The following is an 18,097-nucleotide window of genomic DNA, read 5'->3' as shown; positions in this document are numbered from 1 at the left end:
TCTCCCTCTATGAGATTAGCCCGGTGCATTGGAATGTTAGAAATGACTCAAATAAGCTTGTTTCCGGCGCAGGCAACTGCCAATTATTTGACATTTCGATCTCCAGCGCGGAGCTGAGGACTGTCGGAAGGGCCTCTGTCACACGCGGCGAGTACTACGGGCCAGCTTAATCATCTTGGAAGGTGACTCGACCACGGTGATTAGTTGGATCCAGAAGGCTCCAAGGGGTGGTGGTATGGACCATCCCTTACTCCGAGATATCTGAGTGATGGATAGGGATGGAGAGACTTTTCAGGCCAAGCATGCATTTAGAAAGGCTAATGAGACTGCGGATTGGGTGGTTGCTTACGTGGCCCATCATTCCGGAAGTACCATGTGGGTTGGAGAAGGAGAGTTACTTCGGGCACTCTGTGATCTTTTGTTTTGTGATTTTATTGAGTATATTCGTTCATGTACTGTATGTTTTAGGAAAAAAAAAAAAAAAAAAAAGGCTTGTTCAAGTGTGGAGAGCTATTGTTTGAAGCAAACTTATACCCTTACACCCATGCCAGGCCGAACCCAACCCAAGCCTTTTTGGGCTCAGCATATGACCCAGAATCATGACCCAAGCAGGTGGGCTTTCACCCGCTAACAGACGAAGGAAAGCCCAGTTTCCGTTTCCCCACGATCTCTTTCCCTTTGCTTTTTCCGTCGTTATATTATAGTTTCCTCAGCCCCGAACCCGTCCGGAAGGGAAACGGGAATGGCCGGAGCTTGGCCTCTCCCGGCGAAACGGTAGTCCCCTTCCTCTCCCTCAGTCTAGTCCAACCCCCGAACCCGAGCTCGCCCCCGGGCCCCGGCTTCCGCCCACCGCCGGGTTCGGTCCTCCTTCGAAGACCTCAAAGGCCGGAGGTTTATGGTCAGTCTCCTCTTCTTTTTAGATAAATTTTTAGTAAGAGAATGTGGGAGTTATATTTCTATTGATCTAGTTCAGTTTCTTGCACTGATTGTCGGATATTCATTCACAGCAGCCACTCAGTAATAATATTACTCTTCTTTCTGATTTCATGCCATTTTTCAGTCTATATATCATGCGGACATGCGGTCGATGAAGTTTTAGCGAAGTTTGATGAAAAGATTGAAGTTTGTGCGTGCAGATGGTTTTTAGGATGTTTAGGGAACTTTCTACTATGTTTAGTATGAGTAATATTTAATCACATTTTGTACTATTGGATTGGAGTTTGAGTACATTTATTTTTTAAAATAACTTTGATTTTTAGCTGCATATAAGGTACAACAGATCAGTTTAACTAAGGTACACCATATTGTATTAAACCGAGCAGTACAAAATATACTGCATTATATTATACCAGTATGCGGTATGAAGAACATACCGACACTTAGTACAATGAACCGGCTCCATATCAGGCATACTGACATAGTAATAGAGTGGCACTGGTATTGAGCTCAGTACCAAGTTGATGTACCTTAGTTTTTAACTTATTTAATTTGTATTGTGAAAGCCATATATTTTCCCGTGCACCTTGTTCTTTTTTAGGTCCCTCACTCCGCCTTAAATAGATACCTACTTATATATTGATCGATAGGAGGATGGTGTCGTAGGCACCATCCATTTTCACTTGAAAATGGTTTTCATTATGCTAATGCATCAAGAAATCAAGCTAAGAAACTTATCTATAGGCAATATTCCTAATTAGAGATGGAGTCTGTGTAGAATGGAAAGGGTGGGGTGCGGCTAACTGTTTGGTTTGTTGTTATTTGTTTGAACAAAGCTCTATCAGTCCAATAATCTTAAATTGTCCCCTAGTTTGCTGCTTCATAACTCAACATGAGAATAAGACTTAAGTGATCTAACTCTAATAAATCTCAGCTTCTGCAGACCAGACTCTAGAAATCAATGATGCATGGCAGCTGTTACAGAATATATGTAGGTTGTTTCTGAAGAAATCCAAACTGACTGGGTTAGCTTGCTTGAGCTTAACAAATGAATAGTGATTTCCAAATAAATGTATATGAAAGCCAAGCTAGATGGTTCATGACTGATGTTCAACTGGAATTTGAATTATATGACATGTTCATAGGTGATGTTCCACTGGAATTGGAATTATATGATGTAAACACTGGGTGAAAGCATGCAGCTCCGTTTAAGCAGTTTTTGTTGCCACAACCAATTTCTTTAGTTCATTTTACTTGTTTTTTGGCAGGTTGTAGGCCTGGGGTAATCTTGGAGGGCTGCAGCAAGAGTTGCTCTCGCTAGAGGTGCTTCTGTTCTTGCCACATAAGAGTGAAAAGTTGGTCTCATTAGAAGTATGTCTAATGATGATTGAATTATCAGAAAAAAAAAAACTGTTCTTTTCTTTAAACCTTCTAATAACCATGATTTTTTTTTATGATTCCAGAATGATCCTCAATTTGAAGAATATGCTGATTTGCAAACAAATCTTTGTTATTGTAATGATATGCTTTGCGAAAGTGCAGACAGGATAGTTGTTTCCCCTCGAGTTCCTCTTGAGGAGCATGATCTTTCCACTTTGCTGCACTCTGTAAGCTCTCCTGACCACCCCTTTTCCTTTCTCATTTTGTTGTTGTTGTTGTTGTTTGTGCTTGTTACCGAAGATGCTGCGTCATAATTTTTATTGCTTGTAATAAACTTTTCTTGTGCATACTTAAATGCATTTCTGCACGGCATATGGCCTTGAATAGTATCTATCTATGGGCGTAAATGCTACCGCAGAACCCAATAGTTTGATCTGATTTTATTTTCTAATAATCAGATACAGGTCCATTTTAAGTCTCCAATAACCTTAACAAATCCAAGTCTGATTCTATACATAGGATCTGAATCCTTATCAGATCTAGCTATATTCAAATCCAAGAACCTAATAACCCAGATACATATCATACTATATACATATATAAGAATATAAGAATATAAAGAGGATTGGCTACGTGACTTTCATTAATTCCTTTTCTGCATATTTGGATATGTACTTTTCTCCCACATGCCCTCCTTACACCCACTGCCATGTGAGCCAATTTCATTTCTAGCACATCAAATATAGAAGAAACTTAAATTTGTTCCTGAAGTGATTGGATTTTTTCGAAACCAACCATTCACTCCTCATATTAGTTGTTATGCTTGTTATAATTAAGACTTATCAAGTTATAAATTTATTAATTCTAATGAATGGTTGAAGGAGAATAAAAATAAAAAATATATTATGAAAAATATAAAGATAAGTTCATGTGCTGAATCAAACCTCAAAAAAACTAGAATCCAAACACCAATCCAACTATTAATCGAATTTGGATTTGAATTTGAAGCTTACTCATTTTGATGGGTCGGAATGCAAATCTGAATTGGACTTGCCCTGTCAAGTTTGGATGTGGATGCATCATGGATCTGACCTAAGTCCAACCCATGTACAGCCCTATATTTACCATGACTATTACGCTGGACTTCATCTGAAGAAGCTTGCATTGTCTGATCATTCAGCCTTTGTAGGAGAACCGCGATTCTTAAAATGAACCCTAGTGGAAGTGATGTCACATGCTGGTTTAATTTTTTTTTCCCCTATCGGAAAAGGTAGAGGCAGATTATGATGTGTCACTGGCCACATAATATCGGTTTACTTAATCTATCAAAAGTGGATCACTCCATATCTTAAGCATAATACTGTTGATAAAAGGAGGTTGCTTTGCTATTGTGAAACTGCAGGGAAGGCAAGTGATTGTCAGATTTGGACTTTGCAGCAAAGTTATTGCCTCAAAATCTCAAAGTTTTGTCAGTGACTGGCACAATTGGAAAATCTGTTGTGACTTCATTTTCTGGACAGATCTCCTTGTCTTCTCCGGGTACTGAAAGTTCTCTCCATTGATCACTCTTTGTTACATCTTGTAACAGATTCTATGTTGCCAAAGAAAAATTTAGAATGCTAGGTATTAAGATCTCATGCTTAAAATGATTCAAGTCATTTACCTCAATTATATTTCTAATGGATCTTGCTTCATTAACCATGCTAGAATAAAGTAGGAGCTCATATTATGATATTGTGTCTATCATTCTTTCATTAGAATTGGAAAATAATTGATGCTATATTTTTTTGCAGAGCAAGCTATAGGGTCTTTCATAATCGTAGACCGACAGACAGGGCATGACCTGATAAATTTCTTGGGACAACATGGAAACTAAAATTGACGTATAAGATGTCGTCATCACAGCACTTTGACATCCATGGAATGCAGCATGATATCCTGATCTTTTTCTAGCCATGATATAGTTTATCTAATGCTCCCTTAAAAATTTATTTTGGCCTACATTTTTTTAAAAGTTGGACAGTTAAGATCTAAGCTAGGATTTTAGTTGTGAATGAAAAAGGGCTTTCTTGAAGTATAAGGCTAGGGTGTGTGAAAATGTTCTTGTATAACTATTAGGGGAAATGATTTGATCAAATCTGGATCACTGAATGTTCATTGAAATTTTGAGTTTCATGGTAGCTATCCAATATCAAAGTCTCTCTCTCTACCCCCCTAATGTCTATGGAACCTCCTATCTCATTGTGATCTGTTTATATGAATATGTGTGATATTCACAGGAACCACCAATTTGTTGTTTGTTTTTTTTGATGTGCCACAAATGTATTGTCAACACAGAGAAAGAATATATGCTAGTTCTAATGAAGAAAATCTTGAATCAACTTTTTGTCATACAAAAGATATACGTATGCTGATTCCTTCATCTCCGTTTGAGTCAGAAATTGTTGTTGGTGCAACATTTCATCCTTGTGTTTGATATCATGGTAGGCAATGAAATTGTGGTGGAAGATCTATAGGTGCTTGTATGCATATCTGTTCATGTAATCTTATCAATGGTCCAATCTCTCTCTCTCTCTCTTTCACACACACACACACACACACAGAGATACTCCCCTGGCTCGTCTGTTCATGTAATCTTACCTTCCCCCACCAAAACCAAGACCGAAAGCCTAATTCTCTGTAAAAAGATTAGAAGACAGACCAAATCCCATGGAGTTCAAAATGCTTGAATGGCCCTGGTTTACCTTGCATATCCCTTGACCCATTGAGCTGTTGGGTTAGATCTGGCTAGATTTCTAATATTTTTTTTTTCAAACAGTATAAAATATAAAGATTTTAATGTAAGAAAAGTGTGCCATTTAAGATCTTATATAATCCTTGTAACTTACAGATCTTCAAGCAAGCTGAGATCACCTTTGGGTATTGTATGGAGACTTGAAACAACAAATAAACTGCAAAAACTTGTAAAATAGGGACTGCCAAGTGGCTGAATTGGGCCTGCTGGTCCATCCAATAGCAATTAATAATAAATTGTATATATGAAATTAATGATTGGGAAAAAATAACATAGTATACACTGTATTCATATGAACACTCCAAATTTAAAGAGTAGAAGGTAACATAGTATCTACTTAGCATCTGAGATATATTTTATACAGATACTTAAAATTAATTTTCCATATATACTTCATTAGAGACTATAGATAGTTTGCCATGTCTGTATAAAATTATGTTAATAGCTTCAGGACCGGTAAAATAAAATATACCTAGAGACTTTTGTTTACTTTGTTTGAAATTTGGACATTCATACAATGATTGTACACTGCTCGTATGCTTAACTTTTGAATGTATTTCATACAAATACTACTAAAAGGTTGCATATATGACACTAATAATTAGAGATAGGTAGGTAATATGGTACACATGAGGGATACACGATCAATTTTTTCAGAATGTGAAACTGCAAAACCTTGCAGCCATTGTTGAAATTAATAATTTAGAGAACAATAAGTAATATAATATGGATTTAGGGTCTTAAAATGTATTTAAATAGGGATAAATTTTAAATAATTTTTTTACATAAATATCTATTTAAATATTGATTTTTGTATGAATACTCTTTCAAAATTAATATTTACATATATACTTTTGTAAACTACTTATTTTACTATTCTATTTTTTTATTCTTATTTTTTATATATATCCACGTCATCTAACGTCGTTAAAAAATTAATGGTTTCAAATTAAAATGATTAAAATACTTCTAATTGGTAGATATGCAAAAAGAAACATTTATAAAACGATAGCAATAGAAGATAAAAAAATAATTTTAAAATTTTGTTTTATTTTAAATTAAATAAATATATTTTTTTATTAATAGTGTTAAAAGAACTATTGTATTAGAGGTATTTATGTAAAAATAATATTTTTTTATAAAGATACAAAAATAAATATAAATTTAAGAGGGTATTTATATAAATTTAATTTTTTAGAAGAGTATTTATGTAAAAAAAATTATTTTAAATTAGTTTTTCTACACCTGCTATAGATACTTTGCGTCTTTGTATAAAATTGTTGTAATTTTAAAGGCCGGTAAGTAAAGCTAAATTATAATTATGGGTGCGGTGGTTTGGGGCTTCGTATTATATAGGCGTCATCGGGCCTCATCGCAAACCCCACGGCCTCGGCATTCGTCGTTTGACCTCCCGTTGCTGCTCCCGGGTCCTCCGCCTCTCTTTGTGGCGAGAGAGATCGTAGGATTCCCCCAGAGGCTCGAATCGTGAGGCACGCCTGGCTTCCTCGACGTTTAGGGTTTTCTCGGTCCCCCTCTTCCCCTTTTGTCTCAGTTTTTCGAAGTCGACGGCTCGCCGAGATCCGAGGTATGCGAAAGAAAGATATTTCCGAAACTTCTCGTTCGATCTTTTCCGATTTTTCCGTTTTTCTCATGTTTTCTGATCTGGGGATTTCCGGATTATTACGATAACGAGGATTAATTTCCCCCAATCTTGCTATTTTTTTGAATAGCGAGCGGTTTAGGGTTTCTATGAGGAATCCTCATCTTGATCTTATCGAAAAAGATTCGATTCTTATGATAGCCTTTTAATTGTGGTCTGATGGGTTCGTTCCTTCCTTTCCTTTGTATGGATTGGGTTTTTTAATTAACCAAGATAATTAGGGTTTTGATATTTGTTTTACACGCTCTATTCTAATCGGTGCCCTCTTTTGATTGGGCTCTTTCTTTTGTATATTTGTATGGATTCCGTTTCTTGATCGACCAAGATGGCTAGGGCTTTATTTTTTTATTTTTTATTTGAAAAAACTACATAAGTCTTCTTCGAATCGCAGCTTAAAGAGTGCACATTTGATTCCCAAATATAGCCGATTCCTAGTGACTTCTTAACCACTCCACGAGAAACCGACCATGAAGAAAGGAGTTGGATCTGACCTCTTTGTAAACGATGGTTCTTTTATGGAAAAGTTTAAGCAACTCCAGCAAAAAAAACAGGAGAAGGCGGCCATTGAGGAGCCTAAATCTAGTGCTCTCGCTGGCTCTTCTATTGTTGTGAAGCCAGCCATTCTAGTGAACAAGAGGCCATTGGATATGAAGGCGAAGCCTAACCCTCCTGCATCTGGTGGAAAGCTTGCCTTCAGCTTGAAACAGAAGACCAAGATTGCGGTGGCCCCAGTGAAGTTTGCTGCCGATGAAGAGGAGGAAGGAGAGGATGTAGAGGCTGGGTCTAGCGACAAGCCAGAGAAGAGGCAGAAATTGGGTCAAGAGGCCCCCGAGCCATTGTCACATCAGGGGGATGTTGGTAATTACCTGTTTTCATGTTTGTTATATGCTGCAATTGCGGGTTAGGAAAGCTTTAGTATTTTTACATTATTGTTAATATGCGGTAATTGCTGATTGTTTACTTTATCTTAAGTAATGAAATTTTAGAATATTTTGCTTTATTATATGTCAAGCTCCCTTAGGTGCTACTATTTTATATTGACTCTTACATGGAAGCTGGTACACAAAACGCCCCTAAACAAGAAAAGAGATATGGGAACCAATATAAAATATGCAACTGGTTCTTTTACTTATATTCAATTTGATGAAAAGCCTTTTTCTATTACTTTCAATTTTTGCATGAGTGCGTGCATATGCTTATAAATGTAAATTGGTTGAGGTGGCTGATTCACAAACCTTTTTCTATTACCTTTTTTTTAATTTATTTTTGCCATAGTGGGGGTGGGGGTTGTTCTGGATTAAGCTTGTCAAATATTTCTTTTCCCATCTTTTTTTGATACATAAATGGTTCTTCTTCTATTGGTATATTATAATTTATATTGTTTTATTTATTCAGTCTTTGTAGGTGTGATGCTAGATGTAGATATGCAGCTACAAAAATATTATTCTCCTTCCCCTCCCTTCCTCTCTCCTCTTTCTCTCTCTCTGAACGCGATACGGGCTTTAAATGGATTCCATGTGAAGCTGACTTTCTTCTAAGTTGCTTTTTGCATAGAGGATTTGTATAGGAGACCATGCTAATGCTTCATCCTTTTTATATATGATGTGTTCTTATATAATGTTTTCTTTGATACTGGTTATGCTTTTTTCATGCTTATTAAAAACTCATCTATGTTCAATGATGCAAGGGATTGCTGACCAGTATTTCAGAAATGGCCGTCAATATTTACAATAACATCAAATCAATTATTCCTGGGAAAATTTAATTCTGTGTCTACAATTCTATCTGATTATTTGTTACATTGATGGTTAATATTCATCTTTGGACTGTAGCGCCTTAGAATTCAGTAGGTATTTAGTTTCTGGCTACTGAATATAGTTTTCACTGCATGAATTGTCGGTCAGCCTTCAGTATTCTCTTTGAGAAATTGTAGATGCTTTAGTTAAAGGAGCTAGCAACCCATTACCCTTTTTCCTTTTCATCAGTTTAACTATTTTTTCTTAAGGTCTAACAAATCTAGAAGTCACCTACTGGCATTTATCTGGAAAGAAAGCAGAATTGTTTTCTCTATGCTAATATACTGACCAAAAAGGACTGGGAAGTGCACAGGGGACCAACCTTCCTGTTCTGCTACTTCAATCTTTTCCTTTCCAAGCTCGGTAAGCACTTTTCAAGCTGCAGATTCTATTAGTGTAATTAAAACGCCCTTTAGCATCAACCACCAGGGTTGTAAGTTTCTCATGGTGATCCAGTAAGAGTAGCTGGTGTGCTGAAATATGCAAGAGCCTGAACCCTACCAGGATTTGTCTTCCATGTGATCTATAGTTGCCAAATTCAGATGATCATTGTTGCATAATTCAGCAACATTTTCTGATTTTATCCTACCCTTAATATTAGATTCATATCTTGTATATTCAGTAGAACAGCCCAAATTGGTCGATATTTTACCGAAAAATTGAGGGAGCATCTCTGATGCTTGGCAGGTTTGCATGCACATTCAAAATTATTACTTTACTATGAGAATATCATTTTTCAGTTTCAGGAGTTGCTTTCATTGCACCATTGCACTAGAAGTGTTTCTATCACATGTATGATCTGTGTCAAGTGTTCTTGAAGGTTCTTTGTCTCATGAATGCAGCCTGTATCTTAAATATCTATCAACCTTGGTGGAAAGAGATGTTGATTGAAAGAATTGGAAAAATGTGGCACGCCTGCTACAACAGTTATTTGCATTCCCTTGTTCATGCTCTTGGTATTAATGAGTTCTTTAAGTGACATGCAGCACCATATCCCCCAAGCGATCCTGCAGTGAGGAAAGTTGCTGACAAATTAGCAAGTTTTGTTGCAAAAAATGGTAGGCAGTTTGAGCACATCACACGCCAGAGGAATCCTGGAGATACGCCTTTCAAGTATGTATGCTTTCATACAATGTCTATGCAGATACAATAAAATGTTTTCCTATGAAGTGTGCTTTTACAACAGACCTGATGTCTCTGCATGGTAGATTTAAACTGTTGTTATAGGGAGCTACTTTAAAATTAATTCTTGTCTATTTGCTATTAGTAATGCATTGTTGATGAGTAGTATTCGGCAACAATGGTAAATTATCTTAATTTCTTTTATAAAGAAAGAACAGTCACAGTATCCCTTTTTGGAGCACGTTCCTTAAAAGACATCGACTCGGATAGATCATATAGTGGTCCTTTATTTTTATCTATCTGCATTTCCTTGTATGCTAACTCGTTCAGTTTGTGTTTTTTTTTTTTTTTTTGAATCTGTATGCGTATTAAGGGGCAAAGTCAGTTATGATGTCAGTGAGGAGAATTCATCAAAAGGATGAGATATTCTTGCAGATTAAAAATATATATAGTGCTACATGAGATCCAGTTCTCAAGAGTCTTAACTTCATGCATGCTGGTGCTTATTTGCTAGGAAAAAAGTGCTCAATTTCTGGTATGCTCCAGGATGGAACAAGTCAAAATTTTATTCACCAAAAATATATAATATATATTAATTTGTGCACTATATCCATGAAAGAAGCTCGACAATACTTTAATTTTTTCTTTAGATTTGAGAATTTAGGTAACAAAAATTGTAGTTTCTAACGTTGCTGAAATATGATGAAATATTTTAATATATGTGCATACAAGCAGTTGAATTTTTTTAGACTGGAGGCAAGTGAAATTGAGCCAGAAGAATCAACAAAAAAGGTGTGTTAGGAGAATAATTCTAAAAGATGAAAAACCTAGTAGCCATTCTTGATGCTGAGAAGATCTTTCCTCCCTCTATTCGCTGCGCCACTTGATTCTATGTGCAACATAGCCTCTCCGTCCCCCCTCCCTCTCTCTCTCTCTCTCTCTCTCTCCCCCCCCCCCTCTCCCTCTCTCCCTCTCTCCCTCCCCCCTCTCCTTGCTCTGTGAAGACTGTTCTGTGTAAAATCTAATTTAATACTAATATAACTTAATTTTCAAATATTTCTAATCGAATCCAGCTATAGTTAGATGTGATGTGCTATTTCAGAAAGGTGATAGAGAAAGGTCAAATGCCTAGACCTTTCTCTCTACTTGTTTCTTATTTACTGCCATGCCACCACTTCTCTGCCATGCTATCATCCCTCCTCTCCTCTCTTCCTAGTTAACTGCCATGTTCCATTCTTTCTCTTAATTTCCCATTTTAATTATGACAAACTACTCCCTTCTCTCCATACTCTCTTTGTCTCTCTCCTTTCTATTCAAGGAACCTAATAGAAGGGTCCTACTTTCTGAAAAGGTGGGTTGATCGGGATACATTGGTTAATTGGTTATTTAGTACTTGGATAAATCTCATTATATTGGAAGGGGGCCACACTTGCTTGACAGGGATCACAAGGAAGGGCCGTAATATTGAACTCTAAAGAGATTTTTCCTAGTCCTTTATGCTTATTCGTAGAATTCAAACTAATCTTTGTTCACATGCATTATGATAGAATGGCTATGGGATATGGGAATAGGTTTTAGGGTTTTGATGTGCTTGATCAGCCGAAAACTCTGCCTTGACAAGTTTGGGACAAACTAAAGAAGAAAACATTGAGTTATAATGGAATGTCTTGAAAGTTAGAGGATTTAAGGTGCTGTGGGAAAATAGTTTCTTTAATTTATGCAGGAGGTTTGACTTCAGTTTTTTTCACAAAATATTGATAATTGACAGGAGAAAAGAATCTTTGGGTTTAAATCCGGAAAATATATTACTAGATTACATTGTTAGCAAGCCCTAAATGAATTGGCAGCAAGTGCCTTCACATAATCTGATGACATGATTATCTCAGTATGGCAAGACGCCTTGATCCATTCTCAGGATCTGCTGATGATCAAGAACTTGCTGCAAGTGGTTCACCTTCAACATGATTCAATGGTCAAACAGTCCTATCACTTCCATGCCCATTGGTTAAAGCTTCTTCATGTATGTGGACACCAGCAGGGATGCAGCCTAGTCCTCTAGTTCTGAAGCAGCATACTTTGTGGGTCTTTCTTTCAGGAGCCAGTTGTGGATAAAAATTGGATTTGGGGATGTGTTACGTGTTTTATTGTAGTTTTAAGAACATTTGATCCTGCACAAAAATTGGATTTGGTGATTGCCTATCTGATTCTGTGATAATTCTGTGAGCAGTTGATCTGCTGCATAACTTTATCTTAAGAGCTTCTTCATAGGTCTTTTTATGCTATTATCAGACTTTCAGACCTACCAGATCTTCTTTAGCAGACCATCTTAAATGAGCATGATGTTTAATGGCTAAGACATTGTGTGTGGGATGTAGTCTTTTATGTCCTATGAATCTGGATTTTTTTTTCATCTAGTATTTTAATGATTTTTACTGACATTGCGTGCTTTGCAGATTTTTGTTTGATTCAAGCTGTCCAGATTATAAATACTATGAGTTTCAGCTTCTTGAGGAAGAAAAGGCCCTTGCACAGTTGAAAGAGTCCCAGGCATCACAAGCTGGTTAGTGTAGCCTACGACTTATATCTTTTCCAAATTCTGAGTAGCTTCTTCAATTTGAAGACAGAAGAGAAGAGTTTTCGGGCCTGAATGCAATCTAATATATTTAGGTAGTGACTTCAGAGTTCTAACCTTCTCTTTTTGACAGCTAATGCAAGTGCTTCAACGTCTAGAACATCAAGTGGTTCTCAAAGGAGCAACACCCAACAACATTCTGATTACCAAACTCCTGCTTCGGCATTATATGGGACTTACGAGGAGTCGGCATCTGCAGGAACAGTCTCCAGTCACGGTATACCCTTTACCATCTTTTATTTGATTAATTGTTTCAATCGACATCCTTGGATAAATCTATTGTACATTTAAGATTTCATTTTGTGCTAGTTCTAATGTGGTTTTCATAAATTAGCTGCCACTGAATTTGGCATTTTGCTTGCAAGTTCAATGAGGTTGGCATTTTTAGAGGCACTAATGGAAATATTCTAGCTGTATGATATCCCAACAATTATTGGTTGAACTGCATGAGAGCTATTACTGTTCTTTCATTTGAATGTCTGTCAAGTTGGTGTGTGCTGGTTGAGGTAGAGAGGTACTTAAGTAACATTATTTTCTTGTGTAACTGTACTAATGACCATTGGAGAGTGATATTTTTCTTTATGAAATTAAATAGGTTGATTCTTGTTTGGAGATTGAAGATATGTTTTTCTTAGCAAGGAAATTATTTGACATGTTTTTTCGCTTGATTACAGAATCACATCATGACTAGCTGTCTCGCTACAAAATCTAAATTTCCATATTTGTTTCTTATTGCATAATTTCTACTGTTGATTATTATATACCATTTGTTAAAATAAAAGATAATTGCAAAATTGCGATTTATATTACTTCTAGATAACTTTGATCTTTCCTTTGACGAAAGTGACTCATCAGAAGCTTGGTGAGTTGCATCTAACGTGGACCAGATTGCAATTTTGGGAATCCGGAATTGGGCAGTAATATTTTTTTCACCTAGTTCCCAGCAATTGTGTATCAGACTTCAGTCTAGCGGTCTAAAGACTATTCTTGACATGGCTAACCACGAAGAAAACCTCTCTTTTTTCTCTTTTAGATTTATATGTTGATCAGTAGGGAACACGTATCTCAGATTCTGGATGACAAAATTCTGGAATGTGTAGTTGGTTGAGCATGCTCTATATCTTCCTTTTCATTCAGTTGCTGGCCCCCTTTACCTTTTCTGATATTTAATTTGCAGTGGATTTTTATTCTATTTCTACTCTATTATAACCTGGTTTATGCACACGAGGATAATTTTTTGGATTGGTAGTTCTATCATGCTCAGGTTTTTAAATATTGGTAAGGGCCTATTTAGGAAATCCAGCAGAAATTGGGTATGTTGACTTGTTCAGCCTGTATTCTTCTAAAGGTCTGTCCTATTCTCAGCCTAATTTTTGTTTTGTGGGTCTGCTTATCTGCAAGGGCATGCATGCTTGTTCCTCCTAATGCCATGGCAATGGTTCCAGTGCTTTTAACTCCCGATTGGTTCTTGAGGGGCTGAGGGAACCTGTAATTGAGTGTAAGGGTGTAGCCTATGCTCTTATCTGGTGCCCTATGGTCTTGGGGGTGTGGAGACTATAGAGAGAAAAGTCCTTAAAAGAAACTGTTGCTTAAATGTAGTCTGAATATTTTGAATTCCACACAAGTTAATTCTCAAAATGATTTGAAATAAATTCGACATATGTAGACACATAATATGCGTGCATTGTATATATAATTAACTTGTGCAGCAGTGTCTGCGTGGCCAAGTTTTTTAATCTTTCCGTGTCGGATTCTTGGGCACATGGATGTTTGATACCTGTGCCCCTTGTCTGGGTAACACTGGCCCTCACCAATTTGAGATAGGGATGAGGAGCCAGCAACTTTTCTGTGTATTCCTCATAAAACAGATCATACTCACTATTTGTTATAAATCTAGTTTCAAAAAATGCACTTTGTTGTTCATGTAGGTTGAAAGCTTTATGCAGCTTTTCATGTTCATGTCGTCAAATGGATCTGAAAGTTGTGTGTAGATTGACCACATCTTGTTGAATTATGTAGTTTTAGAAACTAAATGACCTCTTTAATGGGTTGTGTGGTCTGTGGATTAGAAAAAATATCACCGGAATGAAGTATCTACGCATTGATTTTTAATAAGTTTGACCTTCAAATTGTCCCCTGAATGCGGATTGCATTGGGCATGCTTGCTTACAGGTGAATCCAGTGGACCTCTAGCTTCAGATCCTATAGCAATGATGGAATTTTACATGAAGAAAGCTGCAGAAGAAGAACGAAGGAGGCAACCGAAGCAGTCGAAAGATGAAATGCCACCACCTGCTTCTCTTCAAGGTCTTACTTTCTCATCTTTTTTTTTTTTTTTAAAGTTTCGTTCTGATATTATATATTCTTGCATGGCATAAAACTGACTAATATGTGGTTGAGTCCGAAATTTCCAATGTTAAAGCTACCCCTCTCCTTTTCTGATTTAGGACTCATTGAAAGTTTGTAGCTCTGATGATTATTTTATTATCTATATAGTTCACCAAGAGGCGCAAGAAAAGGGCACTAATATTAGCTAGAGCTTTTAAGGTTTTTTTTTTCCGGTTTTGCAGCTCCTGGCAAGAAGGGCCATCACATGGGTGACTACATTCCACCAGACGAGCTGGAGAAGTTTCTGGCTTCATGCAATGATGCTGCTGCACAGAGAGCTGCTAGAGAGGCTGCTGAGAAGGATAAAATCCAGGCTGACAATATTGGACACAAGCTTTTATCAAAGATGGGCTGGAAAGAAGGTAATATCAATGATTGTGTTGTTAATTTCTTTGGACTTTCGCTCATGGAGCCTAAACCTTGAAGGACTGGCTACTTTTATGCCTTTGCCAGTGGAGCCTAATCTACTTCGAAGATTACCTTGGGTGATAGATATGGCCTTATGAAGACCATCTCTTGTATGGTATCACCCTTGTCTTTGTGGCTGCAACTTGGCAGTTGATTCATGGCTTTTCCATGCTGAGAAGTGCTCTACTCGTAAAATTATGATGTTATTCACGCTTTCTGAGCTTGGTGATAGTTTATTGTGCTCTAGACAGTCCTGGATTCTTGAGCTAGCCATTATTTGCGGCATAGATGATGCTATTAGGTGCCGGTTATATTTGTTAGTTCTTAAATAGGTGTGCCTCATTTTTTCCATACAGGAAGCTAAGTGAACAGGCTCCCGTCATTTTCCACCACAGTCTGTCATCCTTTTGTGTTATCACATTATATGATGATTGTATGTTGGCTATAACATATGTTTCGAATGCAGGCGAGGGGCTTGGCAGCGATAAAAGTGGCCGTGCAGATCCTGTGATGGCAAGAAATGTCAAATTGAACAATTTAGGTGTTGGTGCACAGGAACCTGGCGAGGTCGCACCAGATGATGACATCTATGAGCAGTACAAGAAGCGGATGATGCTTGGTTACCGTTATAGACCAAACCCGCTGGTAAACCCTGTTTATTATCTTATTTCGTTTTGTATTATCACATGTGACAACTGTATGGGTACAATTTCTTTTATAATGCAGAACAATCCCCGGAAAGCATATTACTAACGAAAGCATCCATGGACTGGTCATGCTGCAAGACACCCATATATGTATGGTTTTTGAACTTTTATGATAGAATCTGATTGAAAAAATATTTAATGAACTGCATATATACTAGTCTCTTCTTGTGGATTTGGTCTTGATTGTTTGTTATTATCATGATTGGATCTTTTCATCTTGCAGGAATGATGGGGAGTTCTGTATTTTCCAATGCTCTTTGAAAAAGAGAATTATGAGTTATAGGAATTTTTCTGGTACTCTGATTAATCAGAGTTTATGTTCTGTAAGGATATCATGCTTTCAAACTAGCAGGAGGGGAAAACATATGAGAATTATTTAGTCTTATGAGATTTGTTTCTTCTGCTTTTCCTTTGTCCTCTTTTTTTTTTTTCCTTCCTGTTGTTTCTCCCAAATTTAACTTGTTTTAGTCTACTTAACTTCAAATTTGTTAATGGAAAAAGAATAGTCTGGTGCACAAGGCTGCCCTCATCATATGGTGTACCATATATGTAGCTTTATCCTTATATATGGATAGATGGTTTTTGTGTTTGGAATTCGTGACCTTCACGTTATGGTGGAGCAATCTTATATTAAGTTTTGTAGGAAAACTTACATAAGCACATCTTTAAATTTGGACTATTTATATTTAGATCTAAAAGTTTAGAAAGTATCAATTAACTATGAAAACTTAAAAATTGTTGCATTTTGGTCCAATCATTTCTGTGGATTCTTACATCGGTAACGAAGCGAGAAAAAAATAAAATATTCTCAATTTAGAGAGATCATATCGTGGCTTTCGCGTGATCTGGAAGTGCATCTATAGCATTCATCCGTGAGCATAGTTTTTAGAGTATTTTATTATCTATCGTTCCTTTAGGATTTTAAAGCACTCCATCTTCTATCATCCAGCTACTTGCATTGATTTTAAAGCATTTTATTCTTTATATAGATCATTCAGTTGCTTATATAGATCTCAAAGTGTTTTATTTAAATCCCAATGTATTTTGTTCACTGTCATGTGCTTATATAAATCTTAAAGCATTCTATCCACTATCATGAATTCACTTGTATAGATTTTAAAATATTATTTTTTCTATCATCCATTCTTTTGTGCAGATCTTAAATGCATGTCGTTTTTTGTCACTCATTCGTATGTGTAAATTGTAAAAGTGCTCCATTGTCTATCATCAAAGTGGACGGATCTCAAAGCACTTGATTTTTTATCATTCATATGGCTGTATAGATTTTAAAGCACTCCATCCTCTATTATTCATCCATTTTGCACAAATCTCATAGCACTCTATTTTTTGTCATCCATCCGTCTGTACAATTTTAAAGCGTTCTATCCTTTATCATCCATTCGTTTATATAGATTTCAAAGCGTTCCATTCTCTGTCATCCATCTATCCATATAGATTTCAAAGCACTTCATCTTCTGTTATCTATCTATATGCACAAATCTTAAAGTGCTTTATTCTTTATTATCCATTCTTCTACATATGTCTCAAAGCACTTCATCATCTGTCAATTGTCATCGATCTGTTTGGATAGATCTGAAATCACTCTATTTTTTATTATTCATCGATCTCAAAATACATCTTCTATCAACTATTTACTTGTATAAATCTCGAAGTGCTATATCTTTTATAAACCATCCATCTGCGTAGATCTTGAAACACTCCATTCGATGCTATCTATCTATTTGTATGCATCTCAAAGTGCTTCATCATCTATTATTATTCATTCGTTTGTATATATTTTAAAGTGTTCCATCTTTTATCATTTATCAATCTACATGGATTTCAAAAAAATACTTCATCCTTTGGGGCTTTGTCTTGCATCTGTTTGCCGTAGAATGCTACTTTTTTAATTCATACCAAAACAAAATCCCTTCGTGTTTTATTTTATTAGTATTATTACCGAAATTCTTAGTTATTCCAGCAGCTAGTAATCTCTCCATCGTCGTCCAGGTGGCACCGCCCTCATTTGCCACACACCACCCCCAGCATTCCGAATCCTTCCCTCCCAGCGCCCAAAATTTGAACCACCCTCCGCTCTCTCTCTCTCATACCACGCCTCTTCGCCTTCTTCTCCCCCGACCGTCTCGCCATGGAGGACGACGAGGACGCGTACCGGCTCGGCGGGGGCCCAACTCCCTCGCTTCCTTCTCTCGTCTCTCTCGCCGCCTTCTTGCCCCACCCATCTCTATCCCTCCGCCGGCTCTCGAGCTGCTT

General features: G+C 36.8%; 1 protein-coding gene and 1 long non-coding RNA gene across 3 annotated transcripts; both read left to right on the top strand.

Moving 5' to 3' along the window:
• Positions 1-660: 660 nt before the first annotated feature.
• On the top strand, positions 661-4,598 carry LOC149751663 (uncharacterized). The gene is made up of 5 exons (XR_016397839.1): positions 661-898; positions 2,205-2,307; positions 2,400-2,543; positions 3,719-3,855; positions 4,110-4,598. It is a non-coding gene; the product is annotated as an uncharacterized LOC149751663 (long non-coding RNA).
• Positions 4,599-6,419: 1,821 nt separating this feature from the next.
• Positions 6,420-16,355, top strand: LOC103702305 (SURP and G-patch domain-containing protein 1-like protein). 2 transcript variants are annotated; one of them, XM_088707520.2, is made up of 10 exons: positions 6,420-6,695; positions 7,162-7,628; positions 9,553-9,679; positions 12,142-12,248; positions 12,394-12,537; positions 14,493-14,627; positions 14,891-15,070; positions 15,583-15,761; positions 15,843-15,913; positions 16,047-16,355. In XM_088707520.2, the coding sequence occupies exons 2-9, from the start codon at positions 7,238-7,240 to the stop codon at positions 15,867-15,869; spliced, it is 1,290 nt and encodes a 429-aa protein (XP_088563646.2). In that variant the 5' UTR covers positions 6,420-6,695; positions 7,162-7,237; the 3' UTR covers positions 15,870-15,913; positions 16,047-16,355. The 2 variants fall into 2 exon arrangements, with proteins under 2 accessions (XP_088563646.2, XP_088563647.2); XM_088707521.2 differs by having other exon boundaries at positions 6,476-6,695; positions 7,195-7,628.
• Positions 16,356-18,097: the final 1,742 nt, after the last annotated feature.

This window comes from Phoenix dactylifera, chromosome 11 (assembly GCF_051530095.1).
Source record: "Phoenix dactylifera cultivar Ajwa chromosome 11, Ajwa_hap1_PhDact_Kaust_v1.1, whole genome shotgun sequence".
NCBI classification, from domain to species: domain Eukaryota; kingdom Viridiplantae; phylum Streptophyta; class Magnoliopsida; order Arecales; family Arecaceae; genus Phoenix; species Phoenix dactylifera.
The sequence above is the reverse complement of the archived record's forward strand: the minus strand, read 5'-3'. Positions and strand labels throughout refer to the sequence as shown.

Coding starts and splice junctions, on each gene's coding strand:
- LOC103702305 (XM_088707520.2), top strand. CDS start 7,238: ATGAAGAAAGGAGTTGGATCTGACCTCTTTGTAAACGATGGTTCTTTT. Junction 7,629..9,552: donor GTCACATCAGGGGGATGTTG/GTAATTACCTGT, acceptor AGTGACATGCAG/CACCATATCCCCCAAGCGAT. Junction 14,628..14,890: donor ACCACCTGCTTCTCTTCAAG/GTCTTACTTTCT, acceptor CCGGTTTTGCAG/CTCCTGGCAAGAAGGGCCAT.